Here is a 23,551-nt window from a genome sequence, read left to right on the forward strand (position 1 = left end):
AAGTACTGTTCGATCTTTGTTTAATAATTATAACTAGTGGAGTAATTAAAAAAAATGAATATCATGGTGGTGAAGCATTCTGAATTTCAATAAAAAGTTTACATTTACATACATTACAATTTAAAGTGACATTACTTGTCAGCGGCTGGCAGCTGTAAAGGTACATCGCTGAGTGAAGAAAAACTTTCATAGATTTCTCACAGATGGCGCTACTGTAGAAAAGTCACTAAAAACCAAAATAAAGATCTTTTATGTTTGTTGGTGTTCTTTGTATAATTTGTATTTTTTTAACGGCTTTAACTGTATGACAATAGAGACTGGTTCGAATGCAGTTAGATCGAAGGATTCTTTGTTTTCTATCTCGACTTCTTTAAAAGTAGTAGAACTCCTTGTGCAGAAAAAGTTTTTCTGCCGTCAAGCAATAAATATGAGCATTACTGTGATTCGGTTTTGAAGAGTAACACGAGACTAATTAACTTATGTCTCAGAGTGACGGGCGCAGCGGTAGCGCCCCTCAGATCTTTGTGATTTAAAGCTCTGAACGGCAATGCAACTGCTATGGACAGGCGTGTCGCCTACCACCAGGCGCAGGTGCTCGTCCCGTTACTTAATATCATAAAAAAACTTTATGTCAATAATGGGAACAAACTAGTAAAGTATTTTCCTAAAAAATGTATGAAAATCATGGTAATAAAACATCGTGATATTCAATAGATATCATTAATTCTTTTTTCACGCTACAGGGTGGGTCTTCGAGCTATTGTGTACTACATGACGACAACGGTATGCGCTGTTATGCTCGGCATTGTTCTGGTCACCACCATCAAGCCTGGCAAGGATCCTGACTACAAACAACCGAATGTCACTAAAGTGATCAAAAAGGAGACGCTCACTACTGACACGTTGCTCGATTTGATCAGGTAAGTTACCTTCATATAATTGTTCACCGATTTAAAAAAATCTGTTATTGGTGCAGCACTAAATGTCTCAATGTGTTATTGTGCCCTTGTGTTAATATCCTATTAAGGTGCCTGCACATTTGCTCGATTTTTTGACGATCGACACGCGTCGATCTACAATAAGAAGAATTATAACTTCTTTATTAAAAAAACCGACCTCAAAATTTGCTGATCAGTATATTACTATTATTAGCCAAGTTTCAGAAAGAAAGAAAGAAAAGATATTTATTTGATCTCGTTACAAAAAAGAAAAAACTTTTAATGTAGCTTAAACTAAATACCCAGAGAACCAAAAAGGTTCTCAGCTCAACTCAACTCAGCTTGTGCCGGGTTGCTCAGGGAAACAGACCGGCCCTGATATTCTGTGACCATCATGTTTTATTGGAATCGGTTAACAGAAAATGGATGAAATACAATAAACTGGATTCATTCCCTTGGAGATGGGATATTTTCTTCAAATGTAAATGAGACCACTTCTGAGGTATCGATTGTCTGTTTTTAACACATTTATTCAATTTTGTCTGACCACACACGTTGATCGACAAAAAATACGATATCGATCGTTTGTTGCTCATTTTCTTTAGTCACACGTGTCAATCGTCAAAAAATGGTGCAATTTGTTGGCACATTTAGATAGCAACACCAAATACGAAGACTAAGGCATAAGGTAAAATTCCTCTCCTAATGAATTTGCGTCGCATCACTTCATTTTGCATCTAATTCCAGGCCGGATGGTTAAATTAAGGATATCATATAACACTTGTGATCTCGCAACGTCGCAGGCCGCGAATTCTACAAAACATGATACCTTATAATTATGCCCCGGCAATTAAAGGAATTGACTATCGGGTCAGAGAGTGATGTAATGCAACACGTTGCAGTGTCTCTGGAATTACTTGTATGTCGTCCGATTATTTCCTAAGCTACCAGACGTACGCACTAGAACTATTATAGGGCTTTCGTCTCGGGAATTTCGAGGGTCTCGATGATTTTTTTGGCTTCTTTTCTTCTTGTAAAGTCAATGACAAAAACTAATAAACTACCAAACCAGTGTTTGCAATTTGTAATTGTCTACTTATGTGTGTGTTCATGACACTCGCGATACAGGGTTTCCCTAGTGCAGGGCTATAAGTGTGTGCGTTATCTCTATGCCCCTATCTGTTGCCTTAAGCAGGTCTTCGCGGGTGCAGCTGGTCGGACACAGTGGGTACGAGAGCAAGTGAGACATACTTTGTGTGGAGAGCCCGCAAGCACAATGGTTTTGAGTCGGGTTGATATATCGCCATTTCACCATGTTGCCTCTATCCAACTTATGACCTGCAGTGATGCCAATTTGTGGGGATTTTCCCAAATTGCTGGGAATTTTACTATGTGGGGAAATTGCAGGGATTCTAACGTTTCATCGCTTTGTTTAATCTATCGATTGCAGATGCATCGCTAGTTTGATGGTTACTGATGAAAACACTGTGATGAACAATATCGATATTTTTGTCAACATCGCAAATCCCCGACTTCCATAGCAACATATACAAAATTATAAATAGAATTATTAGCAAACCGCTTATATAGAATTATTGGGTAAGATCAGAGCAATTGGTTCTGAATTGTAAAATGACCAGTCGGTGCGTGTTAAGTGCACGACTCTTCCTCCGGCTTAATCCGGTTCCCGGTTTCCAAATTGACCACTGCAAATTTTTTGCCATGAAAATTCAAGACTCGAGTCTGATGTTTTCGGTCTCATGAATATCGAGACTTAAGTCACTTAATTAAACAGTTGAAAAATCTACTTAACCAATAGTCACTTTTTGTTCAGGTTACATGTGACTGATGAGACATGGCAACACTGTAGAGTGGCACTTAGTATAATCTATGAAGATTGAAGAAAGCAATAAAATCAGCTCTCTATCTGTAATTATATTTGCTTCTCACGTACGTGTTAGAAAAATAAAAGCTTTCTAAATAATTTTATACAGAATTGAATTAAAATATAAAGTTTTCACTGCCTAAATGCGTAACCTATAAGTATGGAAAGCTACTTTTTAATAAATAGTCTCGCATGTAGAAATGCCTGCGTTGTTTTGGGCGCAATTTCATGCACTCTTGGCTCCATTTCAACTTCACAAGAGTAGTATAAATGTGCTCTAAGAGCTGCAATAAACGATTAACGCCGTACTAGCGCTCTTATAGAGATGTTTTTGGGAAGTAGGGAACAATTCCATGCAACACAAATGCAATTGTGTCAATGAAATATAAATTAGTGAAAAGTTTCTTATTCGGCTATCATTATTATATTATTCAAGATATCAATTAAGGAATTTCAAACAAAAACCGACAAATCCGATAAATTTCGATTTCAGTTTCGTCTAGTCGCATGTGCAAACCGTTAGGCTACTGAAGTCGTCAAAATTAATTTTCATAATAATTTAATTTTAATTACAATTAAGATAGACTGAATAAAGATTTAGGGTATGATGGTATGGTAATCGGTCTCGGTAGCTCAAAAACGTAAGCGAAAAAGGCGATGTCATTAACATGTTGAAGATGAGAATTGTTTACATACAATAAAATCACTTAAATATCATTAAATCAAATAAACGACCACTTTGCCGGTGCAGAAATTTAGCATAGAGTTTACGTCTATGACTTTGAAAATAAACGAATAAAAGACGCGTGGGCATCCTGCAAACAAAGGTATTATTTAATATGCCATAATTCAATCTGCGCGTTTAGTAGATAAATCTTCATATACTTATTCTCTTAGCGTGTATAGTATTGACATTTCAATGCATTCATTACTAATGTGGATGAAATCTAGAGGTAAAGAACAAAAAACTAAATGTTATATTTTTTTTATAAACTGTAATACCATTATGTCGGGTTTCAGTGTTTGTTGAACAGAGTAATTTAACGAACAACAACAACCTATAAAACAAACAAACAACCATAAAAAGTAGCAAAATATAATAGAATTCGTAAAGAAACATGTGATCATACGTCAAAAGTGTTTTTATCTTAATCTCTTCAATTTAAGCATAAAAAGTTATCGACTAATTTCGTTCGTAGAATCTATAGACCTTTCTACTGAAAAATTGTCGTTTTTGCAGTGTGCCCTTGTTATACCAAAGGTGCAATAAAAACGTTTATTTCATTTCTCATGCTCTAAAAGTACGTCAATATTATAATATACTATAATTATAGTCATTTAAACCTTATGGAGTAAAAAGTACTTAGTTTTATAATTCACTTCGAATGACCTAGACAAATTCAAACAGCCAGGGGGCCCACCATAACTTTTAAAAAAACAATCTTATTTCGAAAGAACGAATGATTTCCCAATATTGTCTATTTCTTACTAAAAATAAGAAAAAAATAACGCTATATGAACTGTATAATGCCATCTCTTTCTTTTTTGATGTTCCGAATTGTCATATCGTAGTATAATGTTAGAGTACTTATATATTATTTACATTCGGAGAGTTTCAACTATCACAAAAAGAAAAGTATGTAATAATGAAATTTATTAATATTATGTTGTTTTCAATTATTTTTTCGCATTTTCATGAAGAAAAATAAATAAAACAAGCTTGATTGTTATGTTGTGAAGTCGGAATTATAGTCTAGTGTCAACTGTTAGTGTCGCCAAGGAGCATATATACGTCGCTGTCATAATTTTACGAAATAAACATCGCGTATTTTATTTAACGAGAAATTATTTCCTATGTACTATTAAATAAAAAAATAAACAAAATATTGAAGAGATATATGTAAATAAATAAGTTTAACTTAACTTTTAATCATTACAAATCAATATTTAGACAATAAAATCGAAAATAATATTGTTTCCATTGCATCCGTGTAACTATTTTAAGATTGCTAAATTTCACATAAGAACAATATTACTTTAATATCAAAGTCGCGTCATAGTATGAACTGAGTGAATGAATGGTCACAAAGCTGCCAATAAAATATCATAGTTTTAACATTATAATAGGCTTACTTTTAGCGCATCATGGTACGAAAAGTCAATGTAAGGTTAAAGTAATATTGTTTTAAGAGGTTGTGGTAGGCCCCCAGTACTGTTAGTATTTGTCAGCCAATATTTGCCTTATATACTAAAACTAAAAGAACACTTCAAAATAATCGCAAAAATAAAAAAATAGAATTATAATTTAACGTCATAATAATTTCACATCATATTAATTTATATTTATCAAAGTAAATAAACCTTTAGTTTCATAGCGGAAAGTCAATAAAAAAATGCTTGTGTAAAAAGAACGTTATGTTCTCAGACTACGCTTGGTTAGTGCGTTTGTGTATTGACCATTTTAGTGACGCGACGTAGCACTTAAAGCGGTTGGTTACACTCGCCTGATTTTAAGCCGCGATGCAAATGCGCGATTGCATCGTTACACTTGGGATCTATAGGCGATTGCATCGATGCAATCGCGCGTTTGTATCGATGCAGTCGCGTGTTTGCATTTGACTGTCACAGTACTCCACCACAAGTTACTCCACCTTGCACCTTTGCTCTCACCTCCTTGGATGGGCTGGAAGAGATCTCTTTTCGAGCTAATTCCACTTTCTTCATCTTTACTCACAATCACCGGTTTGCTGGAAGATGTTGGTTCGAATCCTTGTAATCTTTGTATTAATAATTATAACTAACTAGTGGAGTAATTTCACAAAAATAATTGAAAATCTGGTGGTCAAGTATCGTGACTTCCTTAATTTAAAATTTTAATAAGTGAAACTTACAATTATATTATGAATGTTAAATCAATGCAAACTAATGGTAGAGACAGGTATGTAGTTAGAGTCAATTGCAGAGAAGCAGCGCCCGCGCCGGTTCCCTGCTCGTCACTCTTCATCAGGCCGGGTTTATTTATACTTCGCCCTACATACATACACCACACTTACGATAGGGTTGACAAATATTCAGAAATTAGATGCACTACGCAACATTAACAACAATATTAATTAGTAAATTGACCTTAGCGGGTATGAAAGTCATTCGATAATAACTAACATAACGTTTTTATAGAAAATAAAATACAAAATCTTTTTATTTGGTTTAAGCTCCAGCTTTCCACAAATGTACTATGTTTTTTTAGTAAATACCTAGTTTTGATACTATTTGTGGAAGGAGAAATAAGCGATATTTATTTATTATTTATATAAAAAAACCATATGTCAAAAGTTTGTATAATTTACATATATTTGCCAAATTTTATTGAAATCAATTAGTATAAAGTGGGTGAAATCCAATGAACACTTAGATTTAGAACCCTTTCCTTTTTTGGTTAATTATACAGACTTATGACATCCTTGTCTTTCACTAAAATCGACCCATTAAAGCAAATTCATGTTGACCACATTTCCATAAACACTGCCACGCTCAATAACAAATTCGCACCCTTGCTGTAACAAGGTCACATCTGCAAAATGACAACTTTTTAGTCTATAACCTTTTTATGCTCATGTAGGATAGCTATAAAATTTTCCACACACATAATTTCCTTCATGTAGTTCGTGTTATTTTTATGACTCCCATGTGATGAAAGTACACCCCTTTTGACGGGTCGGTATCATAATGGCTACATCTTCAAAATGACCTCATCAGCATAAGGACTAGATCGCAAAACGACCACCTCTGCAGAAAGATTGCAACTTACAATGACTTGGTAGCAAAACGACTAGATATGGAAATGATTATTTCGTTATAATAGACCACGCGGTAAAACGACAAGGTACCGTTTTGACGTAAGTATTATCACATGTGGCTTTATTATATGAAAGGTACGAATTTACGAATAATTCAATGGCATATTGGTGGTGCAATGGACTTATCTGAGTTTTAAATTATTTTCTATTCTATTTTATGCTATCTGCTTGTGACGTATAAAAAATATATCTTCTAAAGCAGAGTAATGTGTGAAATTTCAACTACAATTGTTGCCTGACCATAAACCGACGAATGCGAATAAATTTCGATTATAATTTAATTTAGTCTCATTGAAAGGAAGGATTTGTCGCATAGTGTTCCGATCCGTGCCTTCGAAATGTATTTTTAGATCTTCGGGTTGGATAAATTATTCATAGAAACGAACAAAAACTGCCGTTCAGTAATTAATAAAAAAAGAAAAAGTAAAAATGTTACTTATTTAGTTCCGACGCTCCTCAATTACCGAGCTCCCTCACAACTACGCAATAGAGAAACCCTGTATCGCGGATGGCATAAACACACACATAGGTTGACAACCATAAATTGGATTTCCCTATGACATGTAATTTCTAAAATTTTAATTTTGTTCATGTTAATTATTATTGTTTTATTAGCTAATTTGAATTTTAATTGTTATTTTATTAATGTAAATTTTAGTATTTTGAATTTTTACTTTCGACTAAATTATTGTTAATCCAGTGAATTTTATATATATATTTATCATATATTTTGTATATTTTGACAATTTTAATGTACACTTCATATACAATACACCATAAATTCACCTTACAGTCAGTTGTTACTAATATAGTATAATGTTGCTTACTAACAAACTATGGACCATGGTGTCTGAAAATAAAAGATTTTTATTTTTATGATTATTCATTTATTTATACAAACTCACGAGAAAAATAAATGTAGGCCATGCAAATATTTTTCCCGACCCGGGAATCGAGGCCGGGACAATTGTTGAATCATTTAACCCCGTTGACCTCAAGTAACTTCTTTTGGCTATAGTTTTTTTATATCGGGAACCCTAAAAGAGTATCAATCAAACAAGACAATGCTGTGACAGATTGCGAGCGTAATAGCAGGTGGTGTGACGTAACGGGTTTACTGCGCTGGCATTGGGTACCACAAATTGGATAATTTGATGACACAATATTGCAAGCCATGACAGGATCTCGTTGTTCCTTATACGAGATAATCCATATTTTAAATCAAGAACGACGGTTGTTAAGAGTCGTTTTAACAAAAAATTCGCACCCTTATTGTAATACGGCCATATCTGCAAAATACTTTCTTCACTACTTACGCCAATCATATCGTTAAAAATACAATTTACTAATAGAATTTATATTCAAATTGCCACTCTACTACTCTATAGGTAGATGTAATTTTGTACTACTCACATTACTGCCTGGCGGCAGAAATTGGTACTTCCCTGGACGAACTCTTTCACAAGGAGCTTTATTATACTCATTTAATAATGCACACACTCATAGCCCCGTACTAGGGAAATCCTATATCGCGGGTGTAATGGACACACACATAGACAAACAAAATTACACTCAAACTCACGAGAGAAATAAATTTAGGCCATATAAATATTTCTCCAGTCCAGCATGGTAACCGTTCGGTCACAGAGGTAGTTATTATATAATAATTTCTATAAAGCAATGAATTAATCTTATCGATGCCTTACTTCCACATACACGTATCTTACAAAGAGTGCTTATTCAGGAAATGGTGAAATTTTCTATTTATTTTAAAATTTCTTATCAAGGGTGTTAATTTAGATGCATTACTTTAGAGTAGGTAAAAGCCAGTGTGTGAATAATGAAGGAAATGTGATGTGAAATTAGCCTGCAAAATTTGTATATACAATCATTGACTTACAAATAAATGGACGACGGGTCTAATACAAAAACCACGAAAAAAATGTCCCAAGTCAACCTATTCGAAATTTAAATTGTAATGTCATCGCAGTATCGCGCTGTCAGTAGAACAAATGAAGACTAAAGCGGAGTTTGGCGCTCTGTATACGATTTTAGCGCCTTACAAGTGCGGACACTTTTTAGCGATGACCCGACGTCCATATAATTGTAAGTCAATGTATACAATGCATTATAGTTACTATGTGCTTTAAGAAACGTGTTTGAGAAAGTAAGGCAACGTTATGTTGTATCTATTTTTTTTACATTTGCATCTAAATTTGCCGACCTTAACAGCCCAACGGCTTGCATTGTTGGCCTTGAATGAGGGGTAACCGATTAGAAACCCGAAACTACATTTGGCCGAAATAATGTATGCTGGAGTTTTTAAAGTCCCGAAGACCGATGTATAGCGAAACCATTATTATTTTCGAATATTTTGTATGCCTATGATGATTGTTTTATAATATTCCAAGAAAATAGTTTTCCACGAAAAATTACTTTCTGGATTATAGTATAAAAGTAACGGGACTTACTTGCGTAGTATTTTAGTCGGAAGCGGTCCGACTAGTTTCAACCATAATCGATGGTTGAAACTAGTCGGACCGCACTGGACTAGTGCTAGACGTGACGCGGTCGCGAACGTTGCACTCAACCCCTGATGACCATCGATTATGGTTGAAACTGGTCGGACCGCTTCCGAATAAAATACTACGAGAGTAAGTCCCGTTACTTTTATACTATAATGTGTGATAACCGCGTTAGTTTTCATACTTTCCGAATTATAAAAATTCGAGCAAATGTTATTTCGGACAATTACTTTTTTAAATTGATTCGAGTCTCAGTGTTCTCGATAGTGTACTAGAGTAAATTCTGAAAATCTGGTACACAAGGAAGTTTCTAGTTTGGGACCAGATCATTGTCGTAGTTGCTTGGCACATTGTCATAAATAGTACATTGTAAAGTGGCAATAAGTGCACCTATCTGAATTGGTTAATGATGCTTCTCCACTGTTTATTATTAGTTGTTCCTATCTACCGACCCGAGCGATAGGGTTTTCCGGAGAGACGACGGGCTCGACGCCAAGACCAGCGGGTCTAGCTGGTACAAGCCCTCTGCCAGTGATACGCCTTTGCAAACGTCTCTGGTTGACCCGGACTTGGGTATGGACTCGCTGGGGTTTGTGGTTAGCTGTAGAGATAGACATGTTTGTCTGCTCCGGTGGTGTGTGGCCGGGGCGGTCTAGTTGAGGGTCTAAAGCGAGGAGACGCGCGGGGCACTTGAGTTGCCCTTTAAGTTGGAAGCTATGTCCGGACATTGTCGCAGGACATTGCAACTGGCTTCTCCGGCACTAGCCCGGAGAGCTAGTTGACGATAAGCTAGATATCCTCCGGTCCCTGCAGCCGCTTAGGTTATTGGGAACTGGAGAGACGTCGTTTTTCAGCGTCGGGAAATGAGCGTGTCTTACAGCTCCGTCACAAATGAGGAGATTTGGTAGTGGACTCAGAGTCGACGGCTTAGCGGTGGCAGCCGCTAGTTGTGCAATGCGCAACTGGAAGTGAGCGTACCTACAGTTCCAGTATCTATCTGGAAAACAGGGAAGATACTGTACGTGCACCCGGGGCGGCTCACCCGAGGCATTAGCCTCTCGAAGAACCGGATGAAGTCAAGTGACAGAGGTCTGTGACAACCCTGTACACTGGCTGATTTGGGGTCAGAACCTGAACTTATGAGGTTCTTGTGCGCGTACAGGTTATAGTACCCTTCTCGTATACCTTAAGGGTCAGTAGGGAGGGTCACTGTAATCGAAACTAATGTAGGAAGATATGGGGCTGTTTATTATTAGTCCGATCTCTTTACTCGCAACAACACCATTAAAATAAGAATGTTGATATTGAAGAACACTTCAGGGTTGTGACGATCAGTCATCGTAAATCAGTTTTGTCGATTACCTTTTGTGTATATGTCGATTTTTTTGTCACTAGGATGTTATAATTATTAATACAAAGATCGAACACTAAAAAAAATTCCTTTGATCCGGCTGGTTTCGAACCAGCGCCTTCAGCATACCGTGGCTGACGCTCTCCCAACTGAGTTACAGAACAAACCAGCAGAATTTACGAATTCGTCTATGTGCTTGTTGCAGTTTTTAGTCCTTCGTTTTTAACAACTTTTTGCTGTAGCGACATCTGTGAGAATTCTATGAAAGTTTTTCTTCACTCGGCCAGGTTTCTTCACAAGTGGCTGACTAGAGATGTCGCCTTGAGAAGTTTATTGAATATCACGATGTTTTAATACTATGATATTCAATTAATAACAAAACGAGTGGAGTATATTCACAAAAAATAATTGAACATCATGATAGTACAACATCATCGTGACATTAAATAAACTGAATAGGTCACTAAGATGGTTAGTTACAGTACAAAAATAATTTTATAATGTCATAAAGCATCGGAAGCTCTTCGGCCATGAGGTGTTCTGTACACCTTTTCATTGGTATAAATGATTTGCCCTTCACTATGAATAAAAAGTGATTCAACAAGCTTGAATATATTACTTTTCAAAGGTACTTCTAATGCCCTTGACGCTTGTAAGATCACTTTGTGCTTCTTTAAAAAAATTGTCAGATATAAAACTAAGTATATTTGTATTTTCCAGAAATGTGTTCCCAGAAAACCTCGTGCAAGCTACAGTTGCAACGTATCGCTCCAAGCTTACTTTCGACAAAAATGATACGAAGGCCATCAAAGGTAATTAGGATTTATATATTTTGAAAGGAATTAGTTATGTATCTCTATTTGGTATAGGTCTGTATTACATACATTGATGGTAGATAGGTGCAGGTGTACCGAATAGCTGAAGTCAGTTCGATTTATGTCAAATGAATCAGTTTCTTCTCTTCACAAATCAGATTGAAGAACGAACTAGAATCATACCTTTTCGATTTAATTCTGGATTCTTACTGCCTATTTTACTTGTTCTAGGTCACCTGGAGACGTACAAGATCGAAGGCGAATACCAAACTGGCAGTAATGTCCTGGGTTTGGTATGTTTTAGCATTGTTTTGGGAATCACGCTCGGAAAGATGGGTGAGAAGAGTCGACCGCTGCAGAACTTTTTTCACTCCTTGTCAGAAGCCATGATGATCATCACCAGTTGGGTTATTTGGTGAGGTCATTTATCAAAGATATATATTATGTTACTTTGAAAAGCTGTTTCATATTAGTAATTAAATCGCGTCACTGATATAATTAAGTCTCATTTGCAAAATGCCAAATTTTCAGGAGAGAAATCATTGACTTACAATTATATGGACGTCGGGTCCGCGCTAAAAAGTGTCCGCACTTGTAAGGCGCTAAAATCGTATACAGAGCGCGACACTCCGCTTTAGTCTTCATTTGTTCTACTGACAGCGCGATACTGCGATGACATTACAATTTAAATTTCGAATAGGTTGACTTGGGACATTTTTTTCGTGGTTTTTGTATTAGACCCGTCGTCCATTTATTTGTAAGTCAATGAGAGAAATAATATAATTCTTAGAACGAAGTGACTCGATAACAACAATACTAATATTTTTATTTCTAAAGTTGTAAAATTTCACATAATTTGTTTGATATAATAGATCAAATATTATACCAAGAATACAAAATAAATTTCACAGCTAACTGTGTGAAACTAACAAATCCAACCAGCTACCATCGCAAAATTAGAAATTCTATGTTGAGTAGACTCATCCGTTACCCGTAATTGGTGGCAGAGAGCGGGAGGTGAATGCACTTAACCAATCAAGAGAGTTCTTCCACCGTTCCTTGCAAACCATTGGTGATTAACGATTGATCATGATAAACGTGTCCGTTATTTTTGAAAATATTTCATTGTCACCAGAGATTGGCAAGCGTCCGGGTTTTAACCCGGCGGTTTATATCTGACTAAAATCCATCAACACCCGAAATCGAGGACAAAATCTATTTACAACCAAATATTTGTGTTATTACAAAAATTAATTGCGTTGTTACATATTGTGCCTTTCTGCTGAATCGATTCGCTTGAAAGTCAATTGACATGAATCGATACAAAAAATAGGTAATTTGTATACACTAGAATCGATTTTCACAAAAATGGAATCGCAATATGCACCCCTAACAGTAAGTGATAGTCCACAGGGTTGCAAGGTGAGTATTGCGTGGAATTGCCGTTTTTTTCGTTTATAAAATTTTTTTACATCGACATTTCTAATAAGTATGAAATTGTGCCAAATTTCATATTGTTTTACTAGTATAAGATTTTCCATCCATGATTTAAATAAATAGGTTAAAAGAAATAGGTTAAAACCCGGCGCATTGGGTTAATATTCGGTTAAACCTCGGGAGGATTTTAACCCACTGCACATCTCTAATCGTCGTACCTTCTGCGCATTTTCAATACATTTTCTGTTATTACATGCTGTTATTATTATCGAAGTTTGTGTTTTTGTTTTACAGGATGTCCCCGCTGGGTGTATTTTTCCTGGTAACAGCAAAGATTATGGAAATTGATTCGTTCCAAGAACTGATAGGGCGACTAGGCCTCTACTTCATGACCGTATTGTTGGGATTGTTCTTACACGGCTTTGGAACTTTGAGTGTTCTTTTCATATTGACTACTAAGAAGCTGCCGTGCCGGTATATCGCGAAGATGGGACAAGTTATGGCTACTGCCTTTGGTACTGCTTCCAGGTAAGTGATGACGAAGGAAACGATACCTCCCACTTAAGTTATTGTAAGTCTAAATACCATTATTTGATTTTTAATTTACATATACTAATTATCGTTTTTTATTTATATTATAGGTTCCTTGTTTGAAAGTAAGGATCACACTAAGTGATTTCTTTACTTTTAAATATGGAACATACAATATGCAAAAAAGTATATATTTGACTTAAAAAGTAAAAAAATGGTGTTTTGACTTACAATAACTTAAGTGAGAGGTATGAAAGAAGAATAAGAGATAATAGATTTGACGACTTAACACATTCGCGCGAGGATCGTGCTTTTGACGATTGACGCGCTGTGGTAGATATTTTTCTCATACATTAATGCAAACGTTTATAAACGTTTCTTCTACCGACTATTAAATGAATGTAACAAATAATGATACTGACGTCAATAAACGTTGAGGTCTATAAACCGCCCGCCGACGTTTGTACCAGCGATCATTGATATGTGTGAGTATTGCTTACTTAGGCTCTAGTCACACTGGCGCAGAGTGGAAGCGTCGCGTCGCGTCCTGTTTTTCAACGCCTGGCGCGCGACGACACATCACAGTGTGGAGTCTGACGCCTCACTGCGCTCAAGTAACACGGCGACGCGCATCGACGCATGACTCCATATTTGCATAACACAAATTTGTACCTTAATAATGGGAAAATAGAGCGATGATAGAGAGATGAATATGCTATAGGCGAAAAACATGACGTGTCGCTACGCGTCGACTCTGCGCCAGTGTGAGCTGAGCCTTACTTTGTGAAATTTTTAAATATTTTGATGTTGTTCCACGTTACTTACAAATGTTTAGGGCGGCATAGTAAATACGTAACCCGCGCGAATGTGTTAAGTGTATTGCCAGGGACTTAAATACGCCTACACATATCGATAGTTTAAATGTCAATTGACGTAATTTGCATGGTTTACAAGACATGCAAAAAACATTTTTTATAAAAAAAATATTACCTTGTTCAACAGAATAAAGGAACAAAGAATCCATAGCAGTAGGTAGAAAATGGAACAAGTTATAAATTTTTTTTATTAAAAAAAAGTTTTTTGCATGTCCTGAAAACCAATCGGATATGCTTTTCGTCAATTGACATTTAAGCCCTGTTTACTTAAGTACCTTAATACGCTTGAAGCTTTATCATAAATCCTTTAGACATTACACGGTGCAGTGGCTTGTACACCGGTTTTCATGGTGTCGCCATCTCTGAGGTCTTGGGTTCGATCCCCGGCTGGGTACATCTAGAAAATTAACTACCTATATTGTCTCGGGTCTGGGTGTTTCTGGTACCACCGTTGTTTCCGATTTCCATAACACAAGTGCTTTAGTTACTAACTTTGGGATCATTATAATCATAATTATCATGTAAGGATCTTATGATTACGTATGAATACAAAGATCGAACACGCAGACAAATTTCGTCGACCCGGTGGGAATTAATAAAAAAAAAGTATAATTCTGTGTAGAATAGTAACTGTATTTTTTTCTCTGTAATAAAAAAATGCAGCATAAGTACTAGTAGTATTTGAAGTCCAACAATAAATGTGTATAATATATCGAATGATTCCAGCTCAGCTACGATGCCGATAACGATAGGCTGCTGCGACGAAATGGGTCTAGATCCTCGTATCACGCGCTTTGTAATTCCCATCGGGGCTACTATAAACATGGATGGAACGGCTCTTTATGAAGCAGTGGCGGCTATCTTTATTGCGCAACTGAGAAAGGTTGAAATGTCTTTCGGAAAAATTGTGGCTGTAAGGTGAGTGGATGCTGTGTATTCTTCACTTTTAGGTTCTTCACTGCTGAGGATCATGACTACACTTCATCCAGCCAATAATTTGCCTCGGTCGGTTGCGCTCAGTCGCATGGTGTAGTGCGGCGCTGCCGGGTAGCTCCAGTAGTTCGGAGATCTGATCCGATCACCTTTTGAAACTTCTGCCTCTAGACCTCTTTCCCTCATCGAGTATATGTATAACCAGAAATAGAGACGAAATAAGGGCCATCCATTCATCAGGCAAATGGGCCTTATATCACTTTTATATTTCAACTCTCGTCGGCGCTGAAATCACAAATTAGAACGCTAAAATAGTACAGTACCTACAAGCAACCTGTACGTCTCTACCTGTACGTGTGTGTACGTCTCCGTATATTCCAAAAATATACTGTATTTATTGTAATAAAGTTAATATCTCTAACAATGGGAGGCTGTTCCGTTCGGTGGTGTGGGAAAAACAGCAAAACCAAAAAGTCTAATTACAAAACAAACGGAATCATTTCCGTTCCGGAATTTCATATGTATATATAATTTTTCAATTTTAGTTCATTATAGCAAAGCTCAAGTTAAACTGGTCGATTTGAAGTAAAACAATTGACGACACCCGTTAATAGCTTCGAATTCGGGCTGGCCAATCGTAGCGTAATTGTTACCGGAATGATTTGGCAGAATAGTTTTCAAACAAATGAAATGGCATTTCGTCTCTATTTCTGGTTATATACTCGATGCTTTCCCTCCACCTGCACTGTCATCATCAAACGTTCCAGGTAGTCAGCATCTCTACGTGTTACGTGACAGTGAAATAGCGTATCACACGCTGCATGTAAGTTGAAGACAGACGCTGTGCATCCTTTTTCTTTCATGCATTATTGACACTGATCTACTTCTTTCTAAAAAAAATTCTCTTTCTACTATTATTTTATTCCTTGTATTTGATCTTTTTATTGATCTTTGATGATCTTTATATTTTTTTGTTTAAAGAAGTATAACCTTCGTTGCCTTGGTATGGCACTGACGTAGGTTCGAGTCCTGTCAGATCTAACTCGAACTTTTCTTTGTTTTTGATCTCTGTATTAATAATTATTATAAACTAGTGGAGTATTTTCACAAAAAATAAATGAATATCATGGCAGTAAAACATCATGATATTCATTACAGTCAATATTAAGTGTAACCTTATTCAGTAGAAGATAAAGTTTATGTCATATTGCTCGTTTTCATACAGCGTAGTTCGCCAATCAGAGGTGGCCCTGATTCGTAAAACGTACGACCAGATTCGTAGTGTTAGGAATACTACGAATCTGGTCTCAAACTAGAGAAGTCTCTGTACTATGAATACAATAGTAACATTGACCTTCCAACAAAATTTGAACAAAATTATATATAATATAAATAAATTAACATTGACATTAAAAACTACTCCATTACTTTTGTGTTCGAATAGGTTGCACTATAATGAATGTGGTGAATCTTTGGGCCTTCAAATTGTTGCAAGCAAAATAACGCAGTACCGTAATGACGTTACAATTTAAATGTTTTAGTTTTGTTCATTCTTCCTTACGTGTATACATGAGTTTAGTCTGGACATAGTTTTCGTAGCTTTTGTATTATACCTGTTATCCATTTGTTGATAGGTCGAATTTAACCTAATATTTTACAGAATTTATTAGTTATACCAGTAATTGAAACTGTAACTTACTCACCGTGGCACCCAAGGGCTAACTGATTTTTCATAGTTCTCTTCTAAGTCATAAATTATTCTTGTCATTCAAATACTTGTATCATCATGTTGGGTGTGTGCGTTATTATTATCTTTATTGTATAAGTATCCTTGTCTTCTAAGTCATAAAATATCCTTAGAAATGAAACCAGTTTTGAGATCTAAATGGGGTATATTTTTTATACAAAGTCAGACAGTCAGACGTGACTATGGGACCTGTAAAGGGCTGACCAGTTTAGCTTAGTCATGACTATGGGACCTGTAAAGGGCCCAAACTGTTGGTCTGTTTGAAAATTGGATTTAGATACGAAAAATGGTTTCATTTTTTATGTGTGAAAATCGCGAAAACCTAAAACCTCGATACATAAATGTATACTTAAATTTTCAGCGTAACGGCAACAGCGGCGAGTATAGGTGCGGCTGGCATTCCACAGGCGGGTCTGGTAACAATGGTAATGGTGCTTGATACGGTTAATCTCCCCGCTGAGGACGTCTCACTAATCCTGGCGGTTGATTGGTTACTGTAAGTAAACTTTATGACGAGCAATGTTGCGTCCAAAGACTTCAATCTATCTATAGACTAGAACATTGACGAAAACTATATGTTCTAAAACAAACACTATCAATAGTGGTAGTGTTTTGTTTTAGTGTTAAGACCGTGGAAAGACGCGACAGCTTATACCTGTTGGGAAAGAGTTAGGCAGGCAGATAATATTGAGATAGGTTTATCGTCATTATATAATAATACAGAAGAAAACCAAAATAGAATAATCGCGTACCTGTGAAAGTTATTCCCATTTTTGTATTGGTATTTTTTGAAGTATTTTTTCATTATCGAAGCACACGAATGACTAAATAGATAAAACAAATTAAGTAAAAGAATAAAATTAAATTTTAGTTGTTGAAATAATTGATGTTACGTTATATTCAATGTGAATAATTTAAAACTTTAAATTGATGTACACACAATTAGTTAAATGGCGAAATGTGAGCAACACACCGATGTAAGTTAATTTTGAACGAGGGACCGCATCTGCGACCGCTATCATGTTTGACAACCAACTAAATGAAGTGTTGTGCCGGAACCGCACATCAGTGAAACTCAGTATGTGTATAATACGCTGCATGTAGTACGTTAGTGCATAGAAATCGTTGGTTGCATCCTTTTTTTCTCGTGATTCTGAAATAATGTGCAGGCACTTTATTACACGTTAATCAAATAATGGTACTGTACGAGATCATGGTCCATGATTATTTAACTACTGGATGGAATTACAAATTGCATCCTTATATCCTTAGTAGCAGTAGAGTTCCTTGTGACAGAGTTCGTCCAGGGAAGTACTGCCACCTTACCTATTTTTGCCGCCAAGCAGATTACTGCTGACGTTAGTCAGCATTACTGAATTCCGGTTTTGAAGGGTAAGGGTGCTGGTGAAATTACAGGCACATGGGACTTGTCAATTTATGTCTCAGGGTGACGGGCGCAGTGGCAGTGCCCCTCAGATCTTTTCGATTTAAAGAGCTGAGTGGCACTCCAACTGTTATGGACAGGCGTGTAGCTTACCATCAGCTGCACCACTTGTTCGTCCCGTCACTTGATATTATAAAAAAAATCCTTAGTGTAATAAGGCCACATCTGTAAAATGACAACTTTCAGGAGAGGTTTAAAGGTTCTACAGGCGAAATTAGTGGACAACTTTTATGCTTAATTAAAAGAGTTATACAATTTCACATATTCCTACATAATTTGTTTTGTGTAGTTCATAAATTATTTTTATAACTTTCATGTCATAAAAGCTTTTTCGACGTATGATCACATGTGGCTTTGTTAGTACCAAGGGTACGAAACGATGGTTCGCTACTATATTAGATTCTTCTATAGATTCAAAATCTTTGTAAACATTGGAGATAACCGAACAAAAAGTATATTTTAAATGTTACTTTCCCATTTTGGACGATAACAATCGTTTGAAATTCTTTTTAAGTTGTAATCTGATAAAACCTATAACAATTCACATTTTGCAATATACATATTTTAAGTTCATTTTTATTCAATACAATAATTATAATAAAAGACTATGTTTAAGGTCGTAAATAATTTTGTGACACTGGTAGCACAACCGGGATGAAGAACATTTCTTATTCCGCCGTTTTGTGGTGTCACAGATGTCATTCTTGGTTCGTTTGTCGAACTCAATTGTTTTCTTGTCTCCTTAGTGCGTTTGTTAAATTATTGTGTTGCTGTTAAAGTTTATGCTCATTGTTCATATTTTGTAATAGTTAATTAAAACATAAGAACCTCCTCCTTTTTCAATTCCGTTAAAAATAGAAGGTTTAGCACACCTGCATTCACACTTTGACAATGATGTTACACGACATTTCTTAGTTTACATTTTAGACGTCTAATTATGATTCATACTGTAGCTGTTTCATTGACATTTTTGTATTTCAGTGATCGCTTCCGTACAACTATCAATGTGGTTTGCGATGCGCTGGGCGCCATCATAGTGACGTCACTGTCGCAGAATGACATCGACAAGACGCGCGCAGTTCAAAATGAGCTCGAACACGCACCCGCGCATGAACTTGCTGAACTAGAGAAGGGCGATCATTGAATAACGTTAATTTTATAAACGTTATTACGGTATTTTGTGTTCATAATAACGCAACGGAATTGTAGTGTGGAAGAATTTTTGTTTTTGCGTGTAGTTACTTGCAAATAGTAAAAAAAAATAGAAACTTATGTTCGGAATGTTAAACTGATTTGAAAGTATTGTGCTTACTATCACGTTTAGAAAACAGTTATATCTAGTTATATTTAAATGCCTCTTGGTAAAATTATGTACCTACCTACATGTCAGTTTGATTTCTTGCTATTTGGAAATAAAAATGTAGGTTGCATTATTTTTTAAATGAAAAAAGTAGTAGTAAGTTGTAAGCTAATTTTGACTTAAACTAATCTAATGATACATGATTGATAATATTAGCCGTTCTAAATTTTCCACACTACATTTTATTAAACGACAGGTAGCAAAGCATATCGAGCGAATGACGTTATTTCGCGCAAAGACAATAACGTGTTAATGCAATAGTGTCATTGTGATTTCTCAAAGATGTTCGTTAGTTATTGTAGGTTTTGTTATGTCGTTTCGACAATAATCATATCATCATTAATCTTTTGACAGAGTAATCACAATTTAAGATTTTGATGAAATTTGCTGATATTTCGGAAGTATATACAAAATGTTTTTTATTACCATAAATTTATGATTAAACCGGTTTTAAGTAAAAATCGTACTTTTTGAGTGCCAAAAAAGTAAAAGTTTGTATTGTCTCTTCGACATGAAAACTTTTTAGAATTAAATTTTAAATGTATTCAATGTGCCAAAAACTCGTATATTTATTCATACATAGATATTTGTGGTAAATGTTATAAATGTTAGAGCTTAAAGTATGACAGTGTGTTCTCAATGTGCCATTACTAAAAAGTAACCGTGCAGCTTAGGATGAGCCTACAGATAATGTTCATTCTACTGTACTTAAAGCTTTTCATATTAGTAACGCACGAGTTAGGGCGCTTTCACATTAGACGCTTATAGAAGTGCTGCAGTTTCGGCAGTTTCGCGTCAGTGGTGCGGCAGCCGCGCTTCTAAATATAGTATAAAAGTTAGTAGTGACGTTTAATTTGAAGGCGCCCTTACTGCTTGTCAAGCAGTCCTAAATTCAATAATATCACCTTTGTATTCGATGTATTATTATTGGTCATAAAAAGCCATAAAATAATATTGACAACATTAATTCCTTCATTTTCCCAGTAACAGTTTCAAATGTAGCTTCATATTTATTCAAGATGTACTCGCTATCTTCTTTTTACTCACTATGACGCTTGCCATCGTGGTAAAAGGATTTGCCAAGGTACTCGCAGATTGTTGCTCAGGGAGCACAAGACGTACAGAAAAAGAATGGTACGACGTGACGGGAGGCTCCTTTCGTGCATCCCGTGCTGTCTGTGTTTCCAGGTTCATTAATTTCAAAACTTAAAGCAATCGTTTTTTATACTTATAAGTTATGATTTTTGTTAATTGCTTCTACCATCATGATTGGTAAAATATATTTCTTAATCGTGTAAATTCCTACTTGAATGCATTGATTTCACAATTTTAAAAAATGTTCTACGTCACACATACTATTTGGACGAATTTTCTCTAACTATTTTTGTATGGATGTATTATTGAGTAGTAGATGTTCGTTCAATATATACATACGTAATTTTGTGTATTAGTATATATGCCATTACCTAATGGTTTTATATATGTAGAGAAATGTAGTGTAACTTTGAATGTTATTTGAACCGTTGCATTCCAGTTGTTAGAGTGATTTCATTGAACACTTGTACGTGTTTGAAATTGTTATTGTACGCAGAGCCGCGCACTAAAGTATACAATCTGCTATTTTTCTATATGTATTGTAAATTTAAACTCTGCGTGTACTACGTATGGTTCAATTTTCAAAGCATTAACGGTTTGTATACGTTAACGTGTGGCGTTACGTGTATAAATTCTTTTAAAGGAAGTGTCTGTTCGATCGTTGCAAACGATTTAAAAATATCTTTAGTAAGTTATTTCGCAAAGTGAGATCTTGAGTGCGTTAATTTTAATACAGTTCTAGTTAATTTCAAAACAGATGTTTGGCTAGCTCATTGATTGGTCAAATGATGTTTTTACGGTAAGTAGGGTAAGTAAATGTTAGGCCTAACATTTCGATGGATATTCTCATCTTGATAAGAGATTTTAATATTTATAAAGGATTTAATAAAGATTTATAATAATGTATTCGTGTTTATGTAGGAGTAATATTTATAATAGCTCTAGTCCGCATGATATTTTTGGTGTAGTTGGCTCAGTTTTAGTTTAGTAGAGCAACAGGTTCGAACGGTTTGAATGTTTACAAACTCAGCAGACAAATTTGGAAGTGAAAATTGACAATATTGATTCTGTAGGTACCTAGGATCCTACAAAGTCCATCTTCCGCAGCCAAACAATAGCTGCTCTACTTTATGTAACCTGAAAAGATATAGTATAAGATTTAACATTTCTCTGGCCAAATGAACCAAAAAACAGACCAAGCGCAATATGAAAAAAAATCTATTTGTAATTTCTTCATGAATGGTTATAGTTGGATGTTAATTATTTTAATAAAGACTTACTGTGTCGACGTGTTTCATTCTTATTTCCCAATAATATTTTTTTTATTATCCGCTCACGCGATGCGCTCCTCCTACAGCAAAATGGCGGCTATTTGGTTTCGCAAATTAGAAAAGCATTCAGTTTAAATACAAGTTTTTATAAATAAAAATAATTATTCTGCATTGCTAAATAAATACCCTCCGTACTACCAACAAAAACATCTCAAATAAAATGCAGTAATACACCGCAAATCCTGCACTTAAAAAGCACTAATGAAATTTTTGGTGTACTTGGATGAATATGATAATATTCCGTTTGAGTGGTTCTAACGTTTACCATGAAATTACTCCTTAAAGTATAGTCTATAAACATTTATATTCAGGGTAAACTTAAAAAACGTTACTTACGGTATGTTTTCCATAAATAAACACCGAAATCACCAGCCGAAACAATAACACACACGATTGTCGTGACGTATTTTTAAGTTGTTTATTTTTTTTAAACGACAGACCCAGGCATTAAAAACTTTATGGTTTGCTAGAGTAGTTACCGTAATAGCAATTAATATTAGTTCTTTTACCTGTTATAACTTCGATATCCGATAAATCGGTATAAAATCATCACCGGCACCTCTAGGTGTGGTATGCGTCTACGGCTGCATGTATCGCGTGAGCGGTTATGTTAATATTTTTAAATAATGTGCCAGACAACAAACTGGCTGGTCTCAAACTAAGGAATTCCCTATACTATAGTACCAGAGCAACGGAATTCACTCCAGGCCATTTCCCAGAACACCCAGACAAGAACAAAATCTAAAAAAGTTCATTTCTAATTTCGTTTTACCGGGAATTGAACCCGGGACTACCTCATCCAGCGCCTACAGTATTAACAATTGGGCCACTGAGGTCGTCAAATTTAAATTATTTTTAATACAATGTACTTTGACTTATATCATTACTTATATGGGTTACAATACAATTTTTAAAGGAATTTTGTGACGTTCGAATTTCTTTTAAATGGAATGGTATAACTTGTAAAAGTAAAGAAACGAGCTTATTTCATTTCACTTATTAATTTTATTGAACGAAATCATGTTTTGTTGTACTAAATAAAGTAAAGTTTGTATAAATTCCATGTTTTGTTTGCATTGATAGAGCTGAGCCTCTACATTTCACAGCCAGCGTACACTAGACTAAAATATGTAGTAAATAAACAGCAGAAATTAAATATTAAGAAATAACAAAAAACAACCTTTGTGTATTACCTACACTATTTGGTATTTAAACATCTTAAAATTGCGGACGATATTCTTGATTTAAGCGTGAAATATGCGTGTCGGGCGCGTATCGGGTCGGGACCGCGGCGGATTTAATTCCATGTATTTATATAGACGACAACATACCGACCGCGGGCACGTGGGCCGTTCCCGCACGAATTAGACCCGCCGCTGTCCCGACCCGACCCGCACCCGTTCTCTGTGTGCTTCACGCTTTACACT

At 35.6% G+C, this 23,551-nt stretch overlaps 1 protein-coding gene across 1 annotated transcript in view; it reads left to right on the forward strand.

The window, feature by feature from the left end:
* Positions 1 to 22,098, forward strand: part of LOC113230638 (excitatory amino acid transporter 3) — a 44,746-nt gene extending 22,648 nt beyond the window's left edge. The window contains exons 3-9 of the mRNA XM_026464640.1: positions 744 to 920; positions 11,277 to 11,368; positions 11,603 to 11,786; positions 13,103 to 13,336; positions 14,941 to 15,132; positions 17,256 to 17,390; positions 19,320 to 22,098. Of these exons, the coding sequence (XP_026320425.1) occupies positions 744 to 920; positions 11,277 to 11,368; positions 11,603 to 11,786; positions 13,103 to 13,336; positions 14,941 to 15,132; positions 17,256 to 17,390; positions 19,320 to 19,482 (1,177 nt within the window). The 3' untranslated portion in view covers positions 19,483 to 22,098. The remainder of the gene's footprint in view (positions 1 to 743; positions 921 to 11,276; positions 11,369 to 11,602; positions 11,787 to 13,102; positions 13,337 to 14,940; positions 15,133 to 17,255; positions 17,391 to 19,319) is intronic.
* Positions 22,099 to 23,551: the final 1,453 nt, after the last annotated feature.

The sequence above is a fragment of the Hyposmocoma kahamanoa genome, unplaced genomic scaffold, assembly GCF_003589595.1.
Source record: "Hyposmocoma kahamanoa isolate Upper Pololo Valley unplaced genomic scaffold, ASM358959v1 64, whole genome shotgun sequence".
Classification (NCBI taxonomy): Eukaryota; Metazoa; Arthropoda; class Insecta; order Lepidoptera; family Cosmopterigidae; genus Hyposmocoma; species Hyposmocoma kahamanoa.